The 15,244-nt window shown below is 62.7% G+C and overlaps 5 protein-coding genes across 5 annotated transcripts; 3 read left to right on the top strand and 2 right to left on the bottom strand.

The window, feature by feature from the left end:
* Window positions 1-5: 5 nt before the first annotated feature.
* Window positions 6-1,105, bottom strand: FCF1 (rRNA-processing protein FCF1). Its single transcript, XM_062771337.1, has 9 exons — window positions 1,056-1,105; window positions 945-1,012; window positions 825-893; window positions 762-779; window positions 583-713; window positions 440-512; window positions 347-387; window positions 239-309; window positions 6-191 (listed from the first exon to the last, which is right to left on the bottom strand). Exons 1-9 carry the CDS (start codon window positions 1,056-1,058, stop codon window positions 75-77), a joined length of 591 nt encoding a protein of 196 aa, XP_062627321.1. The 5' UTR covers window positions 1,059-1,105; the 3' UTR covers window positions 6-74.
* Window positions 1,106-1,433: 328 nt separating this feature from the next.
* ssr2 (SWI/SNF and RSC complexes subunit ssr2) lies at window positions 1,434-5,527 on the top strand. Its single transcript, XM_062771336.1, has 5 exons — window positions 1,434-1,764; window positions 1,803-1,911; window positions 1,965-2,453; window positions 3,073-3,246; window positions 3,396-5,527. Exons 1-5 carry the CDS (start codon window positions 1,480-1,482, stop codon window positions 5,399-5,401), a joined length of 3,063 nt encoding a protein of 1,020 aa, XP_062627320.1. The 5' UTR covers window positions 1,434-1,479; the 3' UTR covers window positions 5,402-5,527.
* On the bottom strand, window positions 5,475-7,454 carry CTR86 (Copper transport protein 86; the record flags this gene model as incomplete). The annotated part of the gene is made up of 7 exons (XM_062771335.1): window positions 7,317-7,454; window positions 6,948-7,187; window positions 6,793-6,863; window positions 6,619-6,754; window positions 6,498-6,581; window positions 5,705-6,462; window positions 5,475-5,662 (listed from the first exon to the last, which is right to left on the bottom strand). The coding sequence occupies exons 1-7, from the start codon at window positions 7,442-7,444 to the stop codon at window positions 5,475-5,477; spliced, it is 1,605 nt and encodes a 534-aa protein (XP_062627319.1). The 5' UTR covers window positions 7,445-7,454.
* A 213-nt stretch (window positions 7,455-7,667) lies between these two features.
* VIP1 (Inositol hexakisphosphate and diphosphoinositol-pentakisphosphate kinase) lies at window positions 7,668-11,645 on the top strand. Its single transcript, XM_062771334.1, has 10 exons — window positions 7,668-7,994; window positions 8,204-8,733; window positions 8,771-8,864; window positions 8,905-9,365; window positions 9,405-9,995; window positions 10,033-10,048; window positions 10,098-10,681; window positions 10,719-11,222; window positions 11,299-11,421; window positions 11,489-11,645. Exons 1-10 carry the CDS (start codon window positions 7,676-7,678, stop codon window positions 11,627-11,629), a joined length of 3,363 nt encoding a protein of 1,120 aa, XP_062627318.1. The 5' UTR covers window positions 7,668-7,675; the 3' UTR covers window positions 11,630-11,645.
* Window positions 11,646-12,243: 598 nt separating this feature from the next.
* SPCC23B6.01c (Oxysterol-bindingc) lies at window positions 12,244-15,139 on the top strand. The gene is made up of 9 exons (XM_062771333.1): window positions 12,244-12,749; window positions 12,901-13,012; window positions 13,471-13,554; window positions 13,653-13,761; window positions 13,799-13,867; window positions 13,906-14,001; window positions 14,048-14,167; window positions 14,206-14,603; window positions 14,640-15,139. The coding sequence occupies exons 1-9, from the start codon at window positions 12,584-12,586 to the stop codon at window positions 14,884-14,886; spliced, it is 1,401 nt and encodes a 466-aa protein (XP_062627317.1). The 5' UTR covers window positions 12,244-12,583; the 3' UTR covers window positions 14,887-15,139.
* Window positions 15,140-15,244: the final 105 nt, after the last annotated feature.

Raw genomic sequence — 15,244 nt, 5'->3', positions numbered from 1 at the left:
CACACTGTATAGTAATACAATGCATGATGAAATTGTACCTGTACACGACCACGCCCACTCTATGCAGCCTAGACCTAGATAAACGACGCACCGCCGTCGGGCAGGCGCTCGATCTGGTAGCGGTGCTTGACGACGTACATGAGCGGCACGCCGGGCACCTTGCGTATCCTGCGGCGGAGGTCGCGATCGCACTGTGGTGGCGTGAGCTGATCGTCTTTCATACCCTAGCTGCACTCACAGTAGCGACAATGTAGCACTTGTGCGCGGAGACACGCTCGACGAGGCAGTCGTCGGCATACGTTCCCTTGTCTGGGGCGTCAGTTGGACTCGTGTGTGCAAAACTAACGGTCACAGTGGACGCGGTCGAAGCGCGGGTCCTTTGCGATCCTGCGTGGTGTGAGCTGCTGTACATCAAACCGAACCTCATCACAGCACCTACTTGAGCGCAAGACGGTACTTTGGCCCCAGCTTCTCGAGCTCGGCGAGCACGCAGTCCGAGATGGTGGGGATGCCTGGGGTGTGTGTCAGCGTTGCGTGCGGCTAGTGACGGCTAGAGAAGACGGCCATGGCGGCTCGACTCACACTTGGCCATCAGGCAATCCATCATGCCCTGCACCAGCTCAATCTTGTTCTGGATGGAAAAGTTGATAAAGTTGGTGTCGACGAGCACGCGGTACGGCGGCCCGAGGTCCGTGTTGTGCGAGAGGAAGAGGCTGGGGTGGGGTTAGCTGGGCGCAGATGGAGAACTGTCAGCTACTCACGAGCTCGAGACCTGGGCACTGGGGGGCGTTAGTAGGTACACCGACGATGAGTCGATCACCTACACCTGCTTCTTCTCTTCCAGCTGCTTCTTCTTCTGCTCGACCTTGGCCGCCTTCTCAATGTTCTCCTTCCTGCGGGTGTGTCAGTGGGGAGACGCCGAGGAAGGCAGCGATCGCGCTCACAACCGCGGGTCGCTCGGCTTGAGCATGCGCTTGACGGCGGCAAACTTGCGCGTGACCTTTGCTTTTCCCTGTGACGTTAGTAGGTGCTTGTATCGAATCAGCAGCACCTACCATTGTGTTCTGGTTGTTGTTGCTGTCGAGTGCACGAGCTGAGATCGTTGATGTCACTCACGTCGCTTGCCGCGGTGGTCGCAGATTTCAAGATTTCTGGTGGCGAGTGGAGGGAGGTGCCATCTCCGCGTTTTGATCCCGCCCGTCCCTCCCTACCCCCACCTCCACCCAAACTCGCTCGACAACGCCTCGCGGGATCAAAAATTGGCCCTGTTCCCTGTCCAATGTTGTGCTGCTGCCCCCTCCACTTTGGCTCACCACCTTGCACCCCCCCAAGTCAATCACGCGCATCCGGAGCAGGAGCAGCGTACCCAGCAGGCAGGCCAGCCAGCCGCCCGCCCGCCCACTTTGCCTTGCACCGTCTCTCTCTCGCTGCATCCTCGCACACATCCACAACAACAAGCCACGCACACACCTGCACACCATGTCCCCACCACCGGTCGACGCGCCGTCGCCCACACCGAGCAACATGCCGCCTCCGAACGCAAAGCGGCCTCGCAACACCGGCACCCCGTCGTCCCTCCCTGCTGCGGCAGGCGGCGGCAACGGCTCGAACGCGGCCCGCACGAAGCGGAAAAAGCCAGAGGGCTCAGTCGGGCCAGAGAGCAGCACGAGCGACACGCGTGATCGCCGCCCCGTCAGCTTTGGCGTCGGCATGGTCAAGGGCCGTGAGGGCGAATGGAGCGAACCCGCCGACGTCAAGACCAAGGTGGGTCGGATGAGGTGGGCGACGCAGCTGACGACCAGATCAACTTTTTAGACCTGCCAACAGAAGCTCTGTACCGCTATCTCGAGGTGCACGACCTCCTGCCCCGCTGGGACGTGTCGCCGTGGTCCGAGGAGCCATGTACCCCTCGTAAGTGGCACGCGTCGTAGCGACGGAGGAGGAGTGTGCTCATTGTTTCGCAGCCACGGCGCTGTACACGATTCCGCCGCCGCCGCCTATCGTTCCTATCCTCCCAGCATCACCAAAGCGGGCTGACGGGATGGATGTCGACTCGGCGCCTGCGCCTGTTCCCGAGCCTGCTCCGCCTGCGCCCCCGGTGGCAGAGGCACCAGAGGTGCGCGGAGCAGCCGACGGCGGCGACGTGGACGGACCCAAGCCTGAACCCAGTGCGGATGACGAGGCGGCAGCAGAGGCAGCACAAGACGAGGAGAACAACGCGCCGCCAACGACCCGCTCCAAGACGGCCCCGCTGCGCAAGGCGTCGACGCCAGAGTCCTCGCCCCAGCCGCCCAGAGTGAAGCGCGGCGTCATGACCCTCAGCGACGTGCATGCTGCACGTGCGATTCTTGCCGAGAAGGCAAATGCGCACTGGGTCAAGGGCCTCGGCGGTGGCCAGAACCGCGAGGGCGAGACGATTGTCAACTTCCTGTACAAGAACAAGGTTGGACATGGTAAGTTGGCGGTGTGGTCGCATTTTGGGTTATACTTTGCATTGCTGACTCGTTGCTAGGCCGTCTTTTGCGTGTGTACAACCCCACGCCTGCACCCTTCTCATAGACACGGAGGAGGGTGGAGGAGGCGATCTCGTGGGTATTGATGAGGCGGAGTGGCAGTCACAGGGCAGAGAGGGAGACGTCAGTCGGCGGGGGCACGGGGCACAGTATAAGGTGTGCCTCATCTCATGCTGTGAAAGGACCGAGCCTTGTCGTGTGACCATGGCGAGTGTGCTGCTATACCATCCATGCATATTGTAGTTGTAGCGGGTGGGGGGGTGAGTGGTGGTGCATGGTGGATTGCTGTGAGTGGAGAAGGGAGAAAATAGGCGTGTCATTAGGCGTCTCAATGTATAGGCATCTGACTAATTTAGGCTCGCTAAAATGCTCCCGTTGTTGGGTGTGTTTCCTGGCACGTCGCGGCGGACCACACTTCCCTTTCAACCTCGACCACCGACGACCCACTCCCAACCCTCGCTGGTCGCTTCCTTGTTGTGTAGCCTCTCAATATCCCCCCGTCGCGTCCTCCATCCATCACCGGAAACGACAATGTCGACGCCAAAAATCTCATTCAAAGTCCCACAAGAGTCGGCACCGGCCGATACCGAGCTCGAAGGCGACGTGACGGCCCACGACCTCTCAAACGCCCCAGGCAAGGAGCGCGAGCGCGAGCCCGTGTTCGGCGGTGAGATTGCAAACATCAGCACCGAGGGCCAGGCCGCCATGGACGTCGACGAGGCCAACGGTGGCGGTGAGTGATGGAGATGGCGCGTCGCGGCGTGGATGCACGCGCCGCGCCGCGCATGGATGCGGTAGCCGATGCAGGCTGGCTGCCGGGCGGCCTGCGATGCGCGCGCATCCACACAACAATAAAGGACACACATGTTGACACCATCACAGACGCCGCGACCCCCGCCGCCGCCGACGCGGCGCGCCTCTCCCCCAACGACCTGCACGCGCTCGCGACGACCTACCTCGCCAGCCAGACGCACCCGCTCATCGTGCCCTCGTACTCGTCGTGGTTCTCCATGTCGACCATCCACCCCATTGAGCGCAAGTCGCTCCCAGAGTTCTTCTCCAAGCGCAACCGCTCCAAGACGCCCGCCGTCTACAAGGACTACCGCGACTTTATGATCAACACGTACCGCCTCAACCCGGGAGAGTACCTGACCGTCACGGCGTGCCGCCGTAACCTTGCCGGCGACGTCGGCGCCATCATGCGCGTCCACGGCTTCCTTGAGCAGTGGGGCCTCATCAACTACCAGGTCGACCCCGACACCAAGCCCGCGCCCCTCGGCCCTCCTTTTACCGGCCATTTCCGTGTCACCCTCGACACGCCCAAGGGCCTGAGCAACCTGCACCCGGGAAGCAAGCCTGGTGCCGGCGCGCTTGGTGCTAACGGTGCCGCTGCTGGCGGACTGACCGGCTCCAACCTCGACCTCCGCAAGGTCATCTACAAGTCGACGTCGAGCGGCTTGTCAGGCCCCGGTCGCACCCAGACGTCTACCGAGGACGAGGCTGCCCAGACGGCCGAGGTCGCTGCCAACGGCAGCCCCCAGGCGCGCCCCTCGCACAGCTGTGCTACCTGCGGCACCGACTGCACGCGCACGCGCTACCACTCGGTCAAGGACGGCAAGTACACCGTCTGCCCGACCTGCTACGTGTCTGGCCGCTTCCCTTCGACCATGTTCTCGGGCGACTTTGTGCGTCTTGACGACGAGGTCTTCAAGCACGCTTCCGGCACCCAGGCCGACGACTGGACCGACCAGGAGACCCTCCTCCTGCTTGAGGGTGTTGAGATGTACGACGACGAGTGGCAGGCGGTCGCCAACCACGTCGCCACGCGCAGCAAGGAGCAGTGTATCGCCAAGTTCCTCCAGCTCCCCATCGAGGACCAGTACCTCACGTCGGACCCTGGAGCCAACATTGGCCCATTGCGCTACCAGGCTGGCCTCAACGGCCTGCCCTTCGAGTCGGCCGAGAACCCCGTTATGAGCGTCGTCACCTTCCTCGCCAGCGCTGTTGGCCCCGCCGTCGCCGCTGCGGCTGCTCAGAGCGCCCTTGGCGAGCTCGCCCAGGGCCTCAAGCGCAAGCGCGATGCCGCCGTTGCCAAGGAGGCCGACAAGGACAAGGCCAAGTCCCCCGAGGACAAGGAGGCGGGAGACAAGGAGGGTGCCAACGGTGACGCCGAGGGCGAGGAGGGCGCGGCCGAGAAGCGCCAGAAGACGGACGACAGCGTCAAGCCCGAGGCGATCGAGGTCGACGCCGAGGGAGTGGTCGCGACCACTGACGCCGAGGGCGACGAGGGACCGACAAAGACGTCGCTGGAGCGTGCTGCCTCCATCGCCATTGGTGCCGCCGCCGCCAAGGCGTCCAGCCTGGCCGGCCACGAGGAGACACGCTTGGCAGGACTTGTCTCCCGGCTTGTCGCTGCGCAGGCGCGCAAGGTCGAGCTCAAGCTCGGCCTGTTTGAAAAGCTCGAGGAGGTGCTGGAGGACGAGAAGCGCAAGCTCGAGCTCGACCGCCAACGGTTGTTCCGCGAGCGACTGGCCGTGCAGAAGCAGCTTGCGCAGGTCGACGACCTGCTGCGCCGTGCGCGCGACCAGGCCGCGGCCGCCCCGCCGCCCGCCGCTGCTGCTGCTACTACTCCTGCTGCTGCTGCTACGCCTGCCGCCGCCCCCGCCGCCGACGCGTCGCCGGCCGCTGTTGCCTCGGGTGCCACCCCAGCCGCTGCGGCCGCTGCGACGCCGGGCTCCATACCGGCCGCAACGCCAGGCGCCGTGTCACCTGCCGACGTGGCTGCCGTGCGCGAAAGCATTGCGCCAACGACGGCCGAGCAGGTCGAGGAGGTCAAGGAGGACGTGCCCGCGCCCGAGAAGGAGGGCACGACTGTCGAGCAGCTCTAAGGCTGCGGTTATAGCGAATCTGCAGTCTAGAGTGTACACGAGTATGCATGCATGTACGATAGCGTGAGCAAATCTAAGCTGCGCCGTCGGGGCCGGGCGCCACGGTGCTCTGGTACCCCTTCTTCATCTTCTCTGGGAGTGGCAAGAGCTCGCCGTTGTCGCCAACGACGCCGAGCGGGTCCATCTGCGCGATGATGGCCTGGTTTGCGGGGTTACCAGTCATGAGGTTACGCACGGCGAGGAGCGCGTGCTCGCGGAGGTCTAGAGTTCGTCAGCGGGGCCATTTGGGCGCTGTACACTTACATGGGTTGCGTTCGTCCGTCTCGCAGAGGGAAAGCACAAGCTCGACGCCGCCCGCCTCGCGCACGGCGTCGCCGAACGCCGTGTCCCCGTACGCCAGGGCAGCGAGCAGGCGCACGAGGTCGCGCTTGATATTCGCGAACGGCAGCTGGGCTTGCGTTGCCTCTGGCGCGTCTTCTGGTCGCGTAGGCTTAACGCGGGGGAGGAACGTGTTGGTGGCTCTGAGCAGCTCGACGAGCGGCTTGACGACGCTCTTCTCGCCGCTCTTCATCGCCGCGACCATCTCCTCGTCGCCGCCGGCTACGACTGGCCTCCGCTTCCGCTCGGCGGCGTCGGCGCGAGCCTGTGCCCTCAGCACGATGGCAGACAGCGCCTCCGTGGCGAGGATGAGCGCCGCGAGGATCTTGGGCAGGCGCGCGTCGTCCTGCCCGCTGTTCATCGACAGCGCGGCGTAGCGCGCCAGCGCGTGCCACGCGTCCAGGATGAAGGCGTTGGGCGACGGCGCGGGGTTGGGCGATGATGGCGACGCCGACGCGAGCGACGAGTCGACGAGCTTGAGCAGCGTCGTCTGCGACGGCGTGACTGCCTCGTCGGGGACCGCGAGCGCGGCATACAGCTGCGCCTGGAGCCCGGCGTCGATGACCCGCGAGAAGATGGCGGCCGCGAGCTCGAACAGCCCGTCCTGCGCCTCGAGCCACTCGTCCATCCGGCCCAGGAGCTGCGCGAGCCATTTCACGCCTGCAGGGCGGAGGAGCAGGGGTCTGGTGGGTTAGGGCGATCGAGACGAGTGACCCACATTCTGCGCTCGTCCCGCGTCAGGTTGTTGATGAGGTGTATTGTCGCCGTGTTGGTCTTGATGTCGCGCGAGTCGAGCAGGCGGCTGTGGCGTCAGCTCGCAACGGGGAAGACCAGCTCACATCACTACGTCGTCGTCACGCCCGCCGGAGAGGTACGTCTCGAGCGTGGTATCCGCCAGGTCCTCTGACCTCGGGTCCGAGGTGGGAGAGACGAGGTTGGAGAGCAGCTGTGCGAGCACGGCATGTAGAGTAAAGACTGGTGCATGTCAGCAGATGACCAGCAGCGCCACTTACATTTCGGGTCTTCGATCCTCGTAAACGTAGTCACGTTGAAGATCACGCGGCGGACGGCCGGCTCGTGCGGGCTATTGTTTAGCTGCAACGCTCCTTTCCCTTCTCCATTCGCCACCACCACCACCACCACCACCACCACCACCACGACTACTCACTGCGCGGCCTTCTGGTACTCGTACACGCCGGCGACGAGGTTCCGCTCCAGCTTGGCGGCGGCGAGCGCGAGCGCGATCCGCGAGTCCTCGCTCGCGAGCTGGGCTCTGGCTGCTGCGCTCCCGGGGGTAGGGTCAAAGCTGTCGGCGAGCTGCGCCCACAGGCGCCCTAGCAACGCCCATACGTCGTCGGCGTCGGCGCCTGCGCCCTGCGCCTGTTCCAGCTCCTCGAAGATTTCTGGTCTGTATCACGACGTGTGAGTATCATTCCTCGTCTCCTCACCAACAAGTCCAACGCCTGCGCGGAAGACTTAGGACGAAAGCGCTGTCCGTGCGCCCAAGCCTCCGAGGACAGGACGGGACGGAACTGACCTATCGCCCAGATGGACCGCGACGAACCGCGCTGCCCGCTCCAGCTGCCCCGCCGATGCGAGGCACACTTCGTCGTGTGCGACTGTGCCCTCTTGCGCTAGGGCGTGGACGAGGGACGATGCGTCCATTTGAATGCTGCCAAGGAGTGAAAGAGTATATAACGACAAGACACAGAGCACTGGCCTTCGCAAAGTCTTGGTCACTCGTTGCTACATTTTGATCGACTTGCCGCCATGAGTTACATTTGGTGGGGCCCCAAGGTATTAAACCTAAGCAATATGCGGCGTGATGCGCTCCTCAACCAACAGCATCAGCAACAGCAGCAACAACGACAGAGACAGCTCCTCCTCCCACAATCTATGCATATCAGACAACTCCCGCTCTACTTTGTCAACAGAGCAATGTCGGGCCAACCCCCTCACTCGCCCGTACCCCCGCGGGTGCTCGCGAGCGTGAGCCCCATCTCGCCGGCACCGTCGACCCCAAGTGCAGTCACCACGCCCGTCAGGTCGTCGCCCGTCCCGGCCAACAAGCTGCCAGTGGTCACGCTCGGCGTGTGCGCCATGGACGCCAAGGCGCGCTCCAAGGCCATGCGCGAGATCCTGACCCGCCTCGTGGAAAACGAGCGCGGCGGCGTCGACGTCAAGATCTTTGGCGACGTCGTGATCCTCGAAGAGGGTGAGTGGTAACTTTTTCGATTTCGGGTCTCGGAGCCGCAGGCAACCAACGGCGATCGGCATCCCCGCACGTGCGCAAAGCCACACTGATGGCCACTACGGCTGGGGCGCCGGCGCCGGCCCGTGCCGTGATGGCGCCGACGGGTGTGGCGGTCGCGATGGGCAAGACAATGAACATGAATGCATAGTGGCTAACGCATGCACGCGCAGACATCAACCACTGGCCCCAGGTCGACGTGCTCATCTCGTTTTTCTCGACCGACTTCCCGCTCCCCAAGGCCCTCGCCTACACGCAGATTCCGAACCGCACGCCGCCGATCTCGATCAACTCGCTGGCTATGCAGTCGCTGCTGTGGGACAGGCGGCTGGTGCTCGCCATCCTTGACCACATTGGCGTCGCGACCCCCAAGCGCGCCGAGGTGAACCGCGATGGCGGACCCCGCATCCCCCGCCAGCTCCGTCTCCGCGTCCGCAAGGAGCTCGGTCTCGTCCTGCCCGGCCACTTGGCCAAGGACGAGGAGTCGTGGGACCCCGTCGTCGTGCCCGACCGCTGGAAGGGCAAGTCGAAGAAGGAGCCCGTGCCCCGCGGCCGTGATGTCATCCTCCGCGAGGACGGTGACGCCATCATCATCAACGGCAAGGTCATTGAGAAGCCCTTTGTCGAGAAGCCCGTCGATGGCGAGGACCACAACGTTTACATCTACTACCGCGGTGGCGGTGGCCGTCGCCTCTTCCGCAAGGTGAGCTATGAACCCGAGTGCAGCTCTAACCCCTGAGGTCGGAAACAAGTCGAGCGAGTACGACCCCAACCTCTACCACCCTCGCACGGTCGGCTCCTTCATCTATGAGGAGTTCATCAACGTCGACAATGGTGGGTAGACAGCTATCACTCCGCCCTCTAACACTCTCAGCCGAGGACGTCAAGGTCTACACTGTCGGACCAAAGTTCTCGCACGCCGAGACCCGCAAGTCGCCGGTTGTTGACGGCCTCGTTCAGCGCAACGCCGACGGCAAGGAGACTCGCTTTATCACCAAGCTGTCCACTGACGAGGAGGCGTACGCTCGTGACATTGTTGAGGCGTTTGGCCAGCGCGTGTGCGGCTTCGACCTCCTTCGCTGCGAGGGCGGCGTCCGCTCCATGGTGATCGACGTCAACGGTTGGAGCTTCGTCAAGGGTAACGAGGGCTACTACGACAAGGCTGCCGAGATCCTCTCGGACGTTTGCCAGGTCGCTCGTGAGCGTAAGGCTGCATGCCTGCCCAAGGCGGCCCTTATGCCTCCCCCCACGTCCGTCCCTACGACCTCGAGCACCCTGCGTGCCACGGTCACCGTCTTGCGCCACGCCGACCGCACCCCGAAGATGAAGCTCAAGGTGAGTTGAAAAGGGCGAGCATGTCAACTGACAATACAGTTCACCTTCCCGGCTCACGAGCCCTGGTCGCAGCCTTTCCTCGCCCTCCTCCGAGGACACCGCGAAGAGATTATCCTTCGTGACCCCCGCCAGCTCAACTACATTCTCCTTGCGGCTGAGGAGTCAGAGAAGACTCCAGGCATCACCCCCGAGATCCTGCACAAGCTCGAGCAGTTGCGTGAGGTCCTCACCAACAAGATGTCCCTCACCGGCACCAAGGCGCAGCTCAAGCCCGCGTTCGCCAAGAAGAAGGACGGTGATGGCAAGGACAAGAAGGACAAGAAGGATAAGAAGGACAAGGGCGGCTCGGACGACGAGGGCGAGCTCACCGAGACCGAGGCCCGTCAGCGTGTCGACGACTGGCTTAAGCGCGGAACTGTTGGTGGCGGACCCCAGGCAGTGTCCGATGCCCAGGCCACCGACGCCCCGGTGCCCCACACCCCCGACATGCGTGCCGTTCTCTCTGGCAACACTGAGAACTACGGTGTCCCTGAGGGTCTTGAGAAGATGCAGCTGGTGGTCAAGTGGGGTGGTGAGAGCACTCACGCAGCCCGCTACCAGGCGCGCGACCTCGGTGACCAGGTCAAGAAGGTGAGTGAGGAGAAATGGACGACGCTGACGCTCGTAGGACCTCCAGATCATGAGTACGTTGGCTACGAAGAGACCTGCGGAGCCACGAATTGACCTGCCCAGACAAGGACGTCCTGTCCAACGTCAAGATCTACACGTCGTCGGAGCGCCGTGTCATCGTAAGCGTCAACTTGGCATGCCCCGCTGACGCCAAGAACACCGCCCAGATCTTCGCCCACGCCCTCTTGGGCCAGGAAGGCTCTCAGCCTGCTACTCCCTCATCCCGTACGGGCAGTGGGGGCAATGGTGATCTGAGCGGTCCGCTTATCAGCCACCTCATTCAGCGTCGTGACCTTCTCGACGACAACAACGCAGGCAAGGAGAAGATGCAGGAGGCCAAGAAGAAGCTCAAGATTCTGCTCCGCTCCGGCGAGACCGAGAAGCGCTCCGATCTTGCTTGGCCCAAGAACTTCAAGAAGGAGCCGGTCGAGGTCGTCGCCGAGGTGATTGAGCAGCTGACCGAGCTTCGTAAGATCATGCGTGCCAACTATGAGAATGGCAATGTTGAGCGCATCCCGCAGCAGCGTTGGTGCTCAGGCGACTCGCCCTGGCTCTTCCGTGAGCGCTGGGAGAAGATCTTCGAGGACTGGGTCGGCGTCAAGCAGGAGAAGTTTGACCCATCGCGTGTTTCCGAGCTGTACGACAGCGTGAGTGAAGTTGTCTGGGACAAATGCTGACGGTTAGCTCAAATATGATGCTTTGCACAACCGCAACTTCTTGTTCGCCGTCTTCGACCCCGAGGGTAAGGGCCAGTCGAGCAAGCCTGGAAGTGAGCGTCAGGACCGTCGCTTGCACGAGCTGTACGCTCGCGCCAAGGCGCTGTTCGACCTTGTCGGCCCCCAGGAGTATGGCTTCGACGCGGAGGCCAAGGAGGAGATTGGCGTGCTCACCTCCTTGCCGCTGCTCCGCAAGGTGTGGGCAGACCTCGAGGAGGCCAAGACGACCGGCAAGAGCCTCGCGAGCTTCTACTTTACCAAGGAGTCGCACATTACGACCTTTGTGCACCTCCTTCTGGCGTCCGGTCTGCCGTTCACCAACATCCGAATCCCCGAGCTCGACTACTGCTCGAATGTCAACATTGAGCTGTGGGAGAAGTCGTCAAGCCGCGGCCAGAAGGACTTCTCGATCCGCGTATCGATCTCCGAGGGCGCCCACAGCCCGGCGGTGCTGGACAGCAACGTGGATGCGGTGAGTTTGAGGCGTCGTTGGCGGCGTGGCGTCAGGAAGCCCCATTCGACACCACCTTGCTGACACTGCCCCTCAGCGCCACAGTTTAACTGTGCAGCCGCGCAGAAAGATGACCTCGCACGTCGACTGGGCGATTGCTGAAAAGTGCCTCTCCAAGCACTTTGACAAGGGTCTCACATTCTCCACCACCCCGCTCGAGGTAAGTGGCACCGCGGTCTTGTTGCCCGCGGCCCGATTAGAAACGTGTGTCTGATGTGTTGTTACAGGGCGACGAGGTGTACCTGAAAAAGGCTATCCAAGACGAGTCTGTTCTCCCGCTGTCGCTTACGCGTGCTGGCGAGGACACGCCCCGGGGATTGAGTTCTGCGAGCTCGTACCGCAGTACTGCGAGCGATGCTGGATGGTAGTTGTGTGGTGTAGCGCAGCTCGAGCTGCTGTCGGCGGCAGTGCCTAGAATCGAGTCGTATATGCATCATTGCTTGTTGTTGCGGTGTGCCGGTGTATGGGTGTGGTAGGTTTTGCATGCCCACCAGGGTTGTTGGGTGCCACCTCCTACGTCATGCCGTCCAGGGGTTGGGCTGGCTGGCTGGCTGTGGCTGTCTCGCCCCGAGTGCGCTGCGCTGCCGGTGACGACGACGACGACGACAACGTCGCGCCAGCCGAACGAACGGCGAAAAACGCAGGCCGAGCCCGAGGAGTTTTGCGGGGGCCGATGGCCGCAGATGATTCGAGTTCCGACAGGCCAGCTTTCGACGACGTAAGGCAAACAAAGTCAGACTGCTGGCTTGTCCGGCATGAGCCTACGACTGCCCGCCCGCCTGGCTGGACGGATGCATGCATAGGAAGATTGACAAAGCAGAGGCAACCCATAGCCAGCCAGCCAGCAGCAGGAACTGACCCGACCCACCCGCCGTGTCCATTGTCGCCGCTGACGCCGTTACCGCCGTCTCTCGGCCCAGTCTGTTGCTTCTTGTAACACGCACGCACGCAACACTACAAGCACGCACACACACACATCTTCTTCTTCTTCTTCTTCTTCTTCTCCACGCTCTCCTCTCTATCGTTAGATACTTTTGTGGTCGACTTGCTTCTTATCGACTGCTGGCGGGGTTACAACGGCCGATTGGTTTCAAGTTGGCCGCCATTAAAGATTAAACCGAGAGTGGAACCGCGTCTTTCGTTGGATTTCACCCACCGCGTCCCCCACCGCCGTCGACTTCGCTTGCTCATCGCTCTCTCTCGTCTCGAGCTTCCAACTTGCCGTCACACGTCGTCGCGCCTTGTACTATTCTCGCACGCACGCACGCCTCACACACTCTCGCCCACTCCACCTTCACCACCCCAACCACCACACCACCACAATGGGTCTCCTCTCGCACGGCATGGACGCGCTCTCGCTCGGCTCCAAGAGCCGACGCTCGAGCGCCGCCGCCCAGGCCGGCCCCGAAGAGACGGACGGGCGCGACGCCGACACGTCAACCCTCGACAAGGACGAGGGCAACCTCCTGCTCGCGCTCGTCGCCCAGTGTGAGTACTGCTGTGTCGTGCGGTGCGCCGTGGCGTGGTGTGGGGACGCTCCCACGTCGGCGGCGGCGTGGTCACGCGTCGCCGCCGGGCACCGACTCGTCAACCAACCGTCACCGTGCCGCCCCCACGACATGACAGCTGACCCCCACAGTGCGCCCAGGCATGGACTTGAGCAAGATTGCGCTTCCGACGTTCGTCCTCGAGCCGCGCTCGCTGCTCGAGCGCATCACCGACTTCTTCTCGCACCCGGACCTCATTGCTTCGTGCGTATATGTCCGCTATTTGACATGGGGACGAGGGCGAGAGAGTGCCTGTGGGCTGCTACTGCTGCTTGCTGCATGCTGCACGCTGCTCAGAGGTGGGGGAGAGTTGGAGGAGGCGCAGTGGGGGTGGTGTGCACGGGGGGGCGACGGTTCGTGCTTCGCCCGACGGCGGAGAGCGATACGATACGCGGCCACCGGCCATCCACCCCATTTCGTTGCCGAGTGGTGTTGGGTTAGCGGGCTTTGCCCAGCTACCCACCACCGCTGGAACAACCTGCCCACTCGCCCACGGCGTGTCCAAGGACACCCTCGTTTGCAGTGTCGTCGCCGGCGTGCTGTTGTGCTGCCAGGGACGTGTGGCTTAGTGAGCGATGTCATCACTCCGACCACCTAGATCAGCTTGCGGTGCAGACGCCGGGATATCCGCCAACGCAAGACTCTTGACTGACATTCCACAGCGCTGGGAGTGAGACCGACCCCAAGGCGCGTTTCATGCATGTCCTCACATTCTACCTCTCCGGCTGGCACATCAAACCACGAGGGTGAGTGACCGTTGCCAGCGTTGCCCCAGTGTGGCTCCACACACGTTGTTGTGCCCCATGACGCGGCAACCGCCGTACCGAGTGCTAATGCTTGGCAGCGTCAAGAAGCCTTACAACCCCGTCCTCAACGAGTTCTTCCGCTGCATGTACTACTACCCCGATGGCACCACCGCATACTACGTCGCCGAGCAGGTCTCGCACCACCCAGTAGGTTGGCGTCGCAGGCCATGTCGCTCACACACAGCCCATCTCGGCCTTCTTCTACGTCGCCCCCAAGATGGGCGTTTTGGTCACTGGCGAGCTCAAGCCAAAGGTGAGCCGTGTGTGGCAGCAGCATATCTGACAACCCAGTCGAAGTTCCTTGGCAACTCGGCGGCGACGATCATGGAGGGCGAGGACCGTATCAGGCTTCTCCAGCGCCCCGAGGACGGCGAGTACTCGATTACTGTGAGCTTGAACTTTTGTTTGCCCCAGAGCTCGTCTGACACGCCAGATGCCCAACACGTACGCCCGTGGTATTCTGTTCGGCAAGATGGTCCTCGAGCTCGGTGACATGTCGGTTATTCGCAATGACAAGACCGACTACCGTTGCGATGTCGAGTTCAAGACCAAGGTGGGTGCTTGTATGCTGCGAACTAGCTAACCCATCAGGGCTGGATCTCCGGTGGCTACAACCAGATTGGCGGCAAGGTCAAGGGCCCAGGCAAGAGCGACCAGGGCGAGCTGTCTGGAAACTGGAGCGGCGCTATCGAGTTCGCCGACAAGAATGGCAAGAGGATACTGTTCGATGCCGACGGCGCGAAGACGGCCCCCAAGTCGGTTCTGCCAGAGGAGGAGCAGGACGAGAACGAGTCCAGGCGACTCTGGTCCAAGCTCACCGAGGCTATCAAGCTGCAAGATATGACTGCCGCCCAGGAGGCCAAGTCCGAGGTCGAGGAGCACCAGCGTGGCCTTCGCCAGCTTCGCGAGGAGGCGGGGGAGGCGGCTCCCCCGTCGCGATTCTTCAAGCCTGTGGGAGACAAGTTCATGCCCAAGTTGGATATTGACAAGTGAGTGGGGAGAAGTGTTCTACGCTGACTGTGTAGCCTGCCAAAGGATGTCAACGCGCTCGAGGACGTTATCCGCAAGTTCATCTTCCCCAAGAAGGCGCCAGGGCCGTCTACCAACGGATCGGGGACGCCATCGTCGTCAAACTTCCCCTCTGGACCGCGCGGTCCTGGCAATGGCCCTCCCACGAAGAAGAGCCCACCGTCTACGCCCTCGTCGTACGGCACTGCTGCGTCGTTCTCGTCGGGCAGCTCGTCGGGCGGCAAGTCGCCCCGCAAGGCATGATGAGCACGGCGCCGCGCGACGACATACGCGCAATAGAGACACGATTTGGCCGTCAAGGACGGCCCTGTGGAACGTTTGTTTGGTCGCGACGCTGGCGACGCGTCGAATGTGAGATACAAGAAGCAGAGGAGGCAAGGTTATCCTAGCACCAGTTCCACGCGCGGTGAAGAGCCGCGCAATAGACGGCGGGGTGGGGAGGGGGGTGCGCGGTCACTCTCTTCGCTCTGCCGAAGCCATAATTGATGTAGTATGCATGTTTGCAGCGAGCGAGTGAGCAATGCGCCGCGAGGTTGCGAAGCAACCGAGCGTCGCGGGCGCAATGTGCGACGGGGTGGAGTTGATACAGGACGTCTACGCG

The sequence above is a fragment of the Vanrija pseudolonga genome, chromosome 3, assembly GCF_020906515.1.
Source record: "Vanrija pseudolonga chromosome 3, complete sequence".
Classification (NCBI taxonomy): Eukaryota; Fungi; Basidiomycota; class Tremellomycetes; order Trichosporonales; family Trichosporonaceae; genus Vanrija; species Vanrija pseudolonga.
This window is presented reverse-complemented; position numbering and strand designations above follow the sequence as displayed.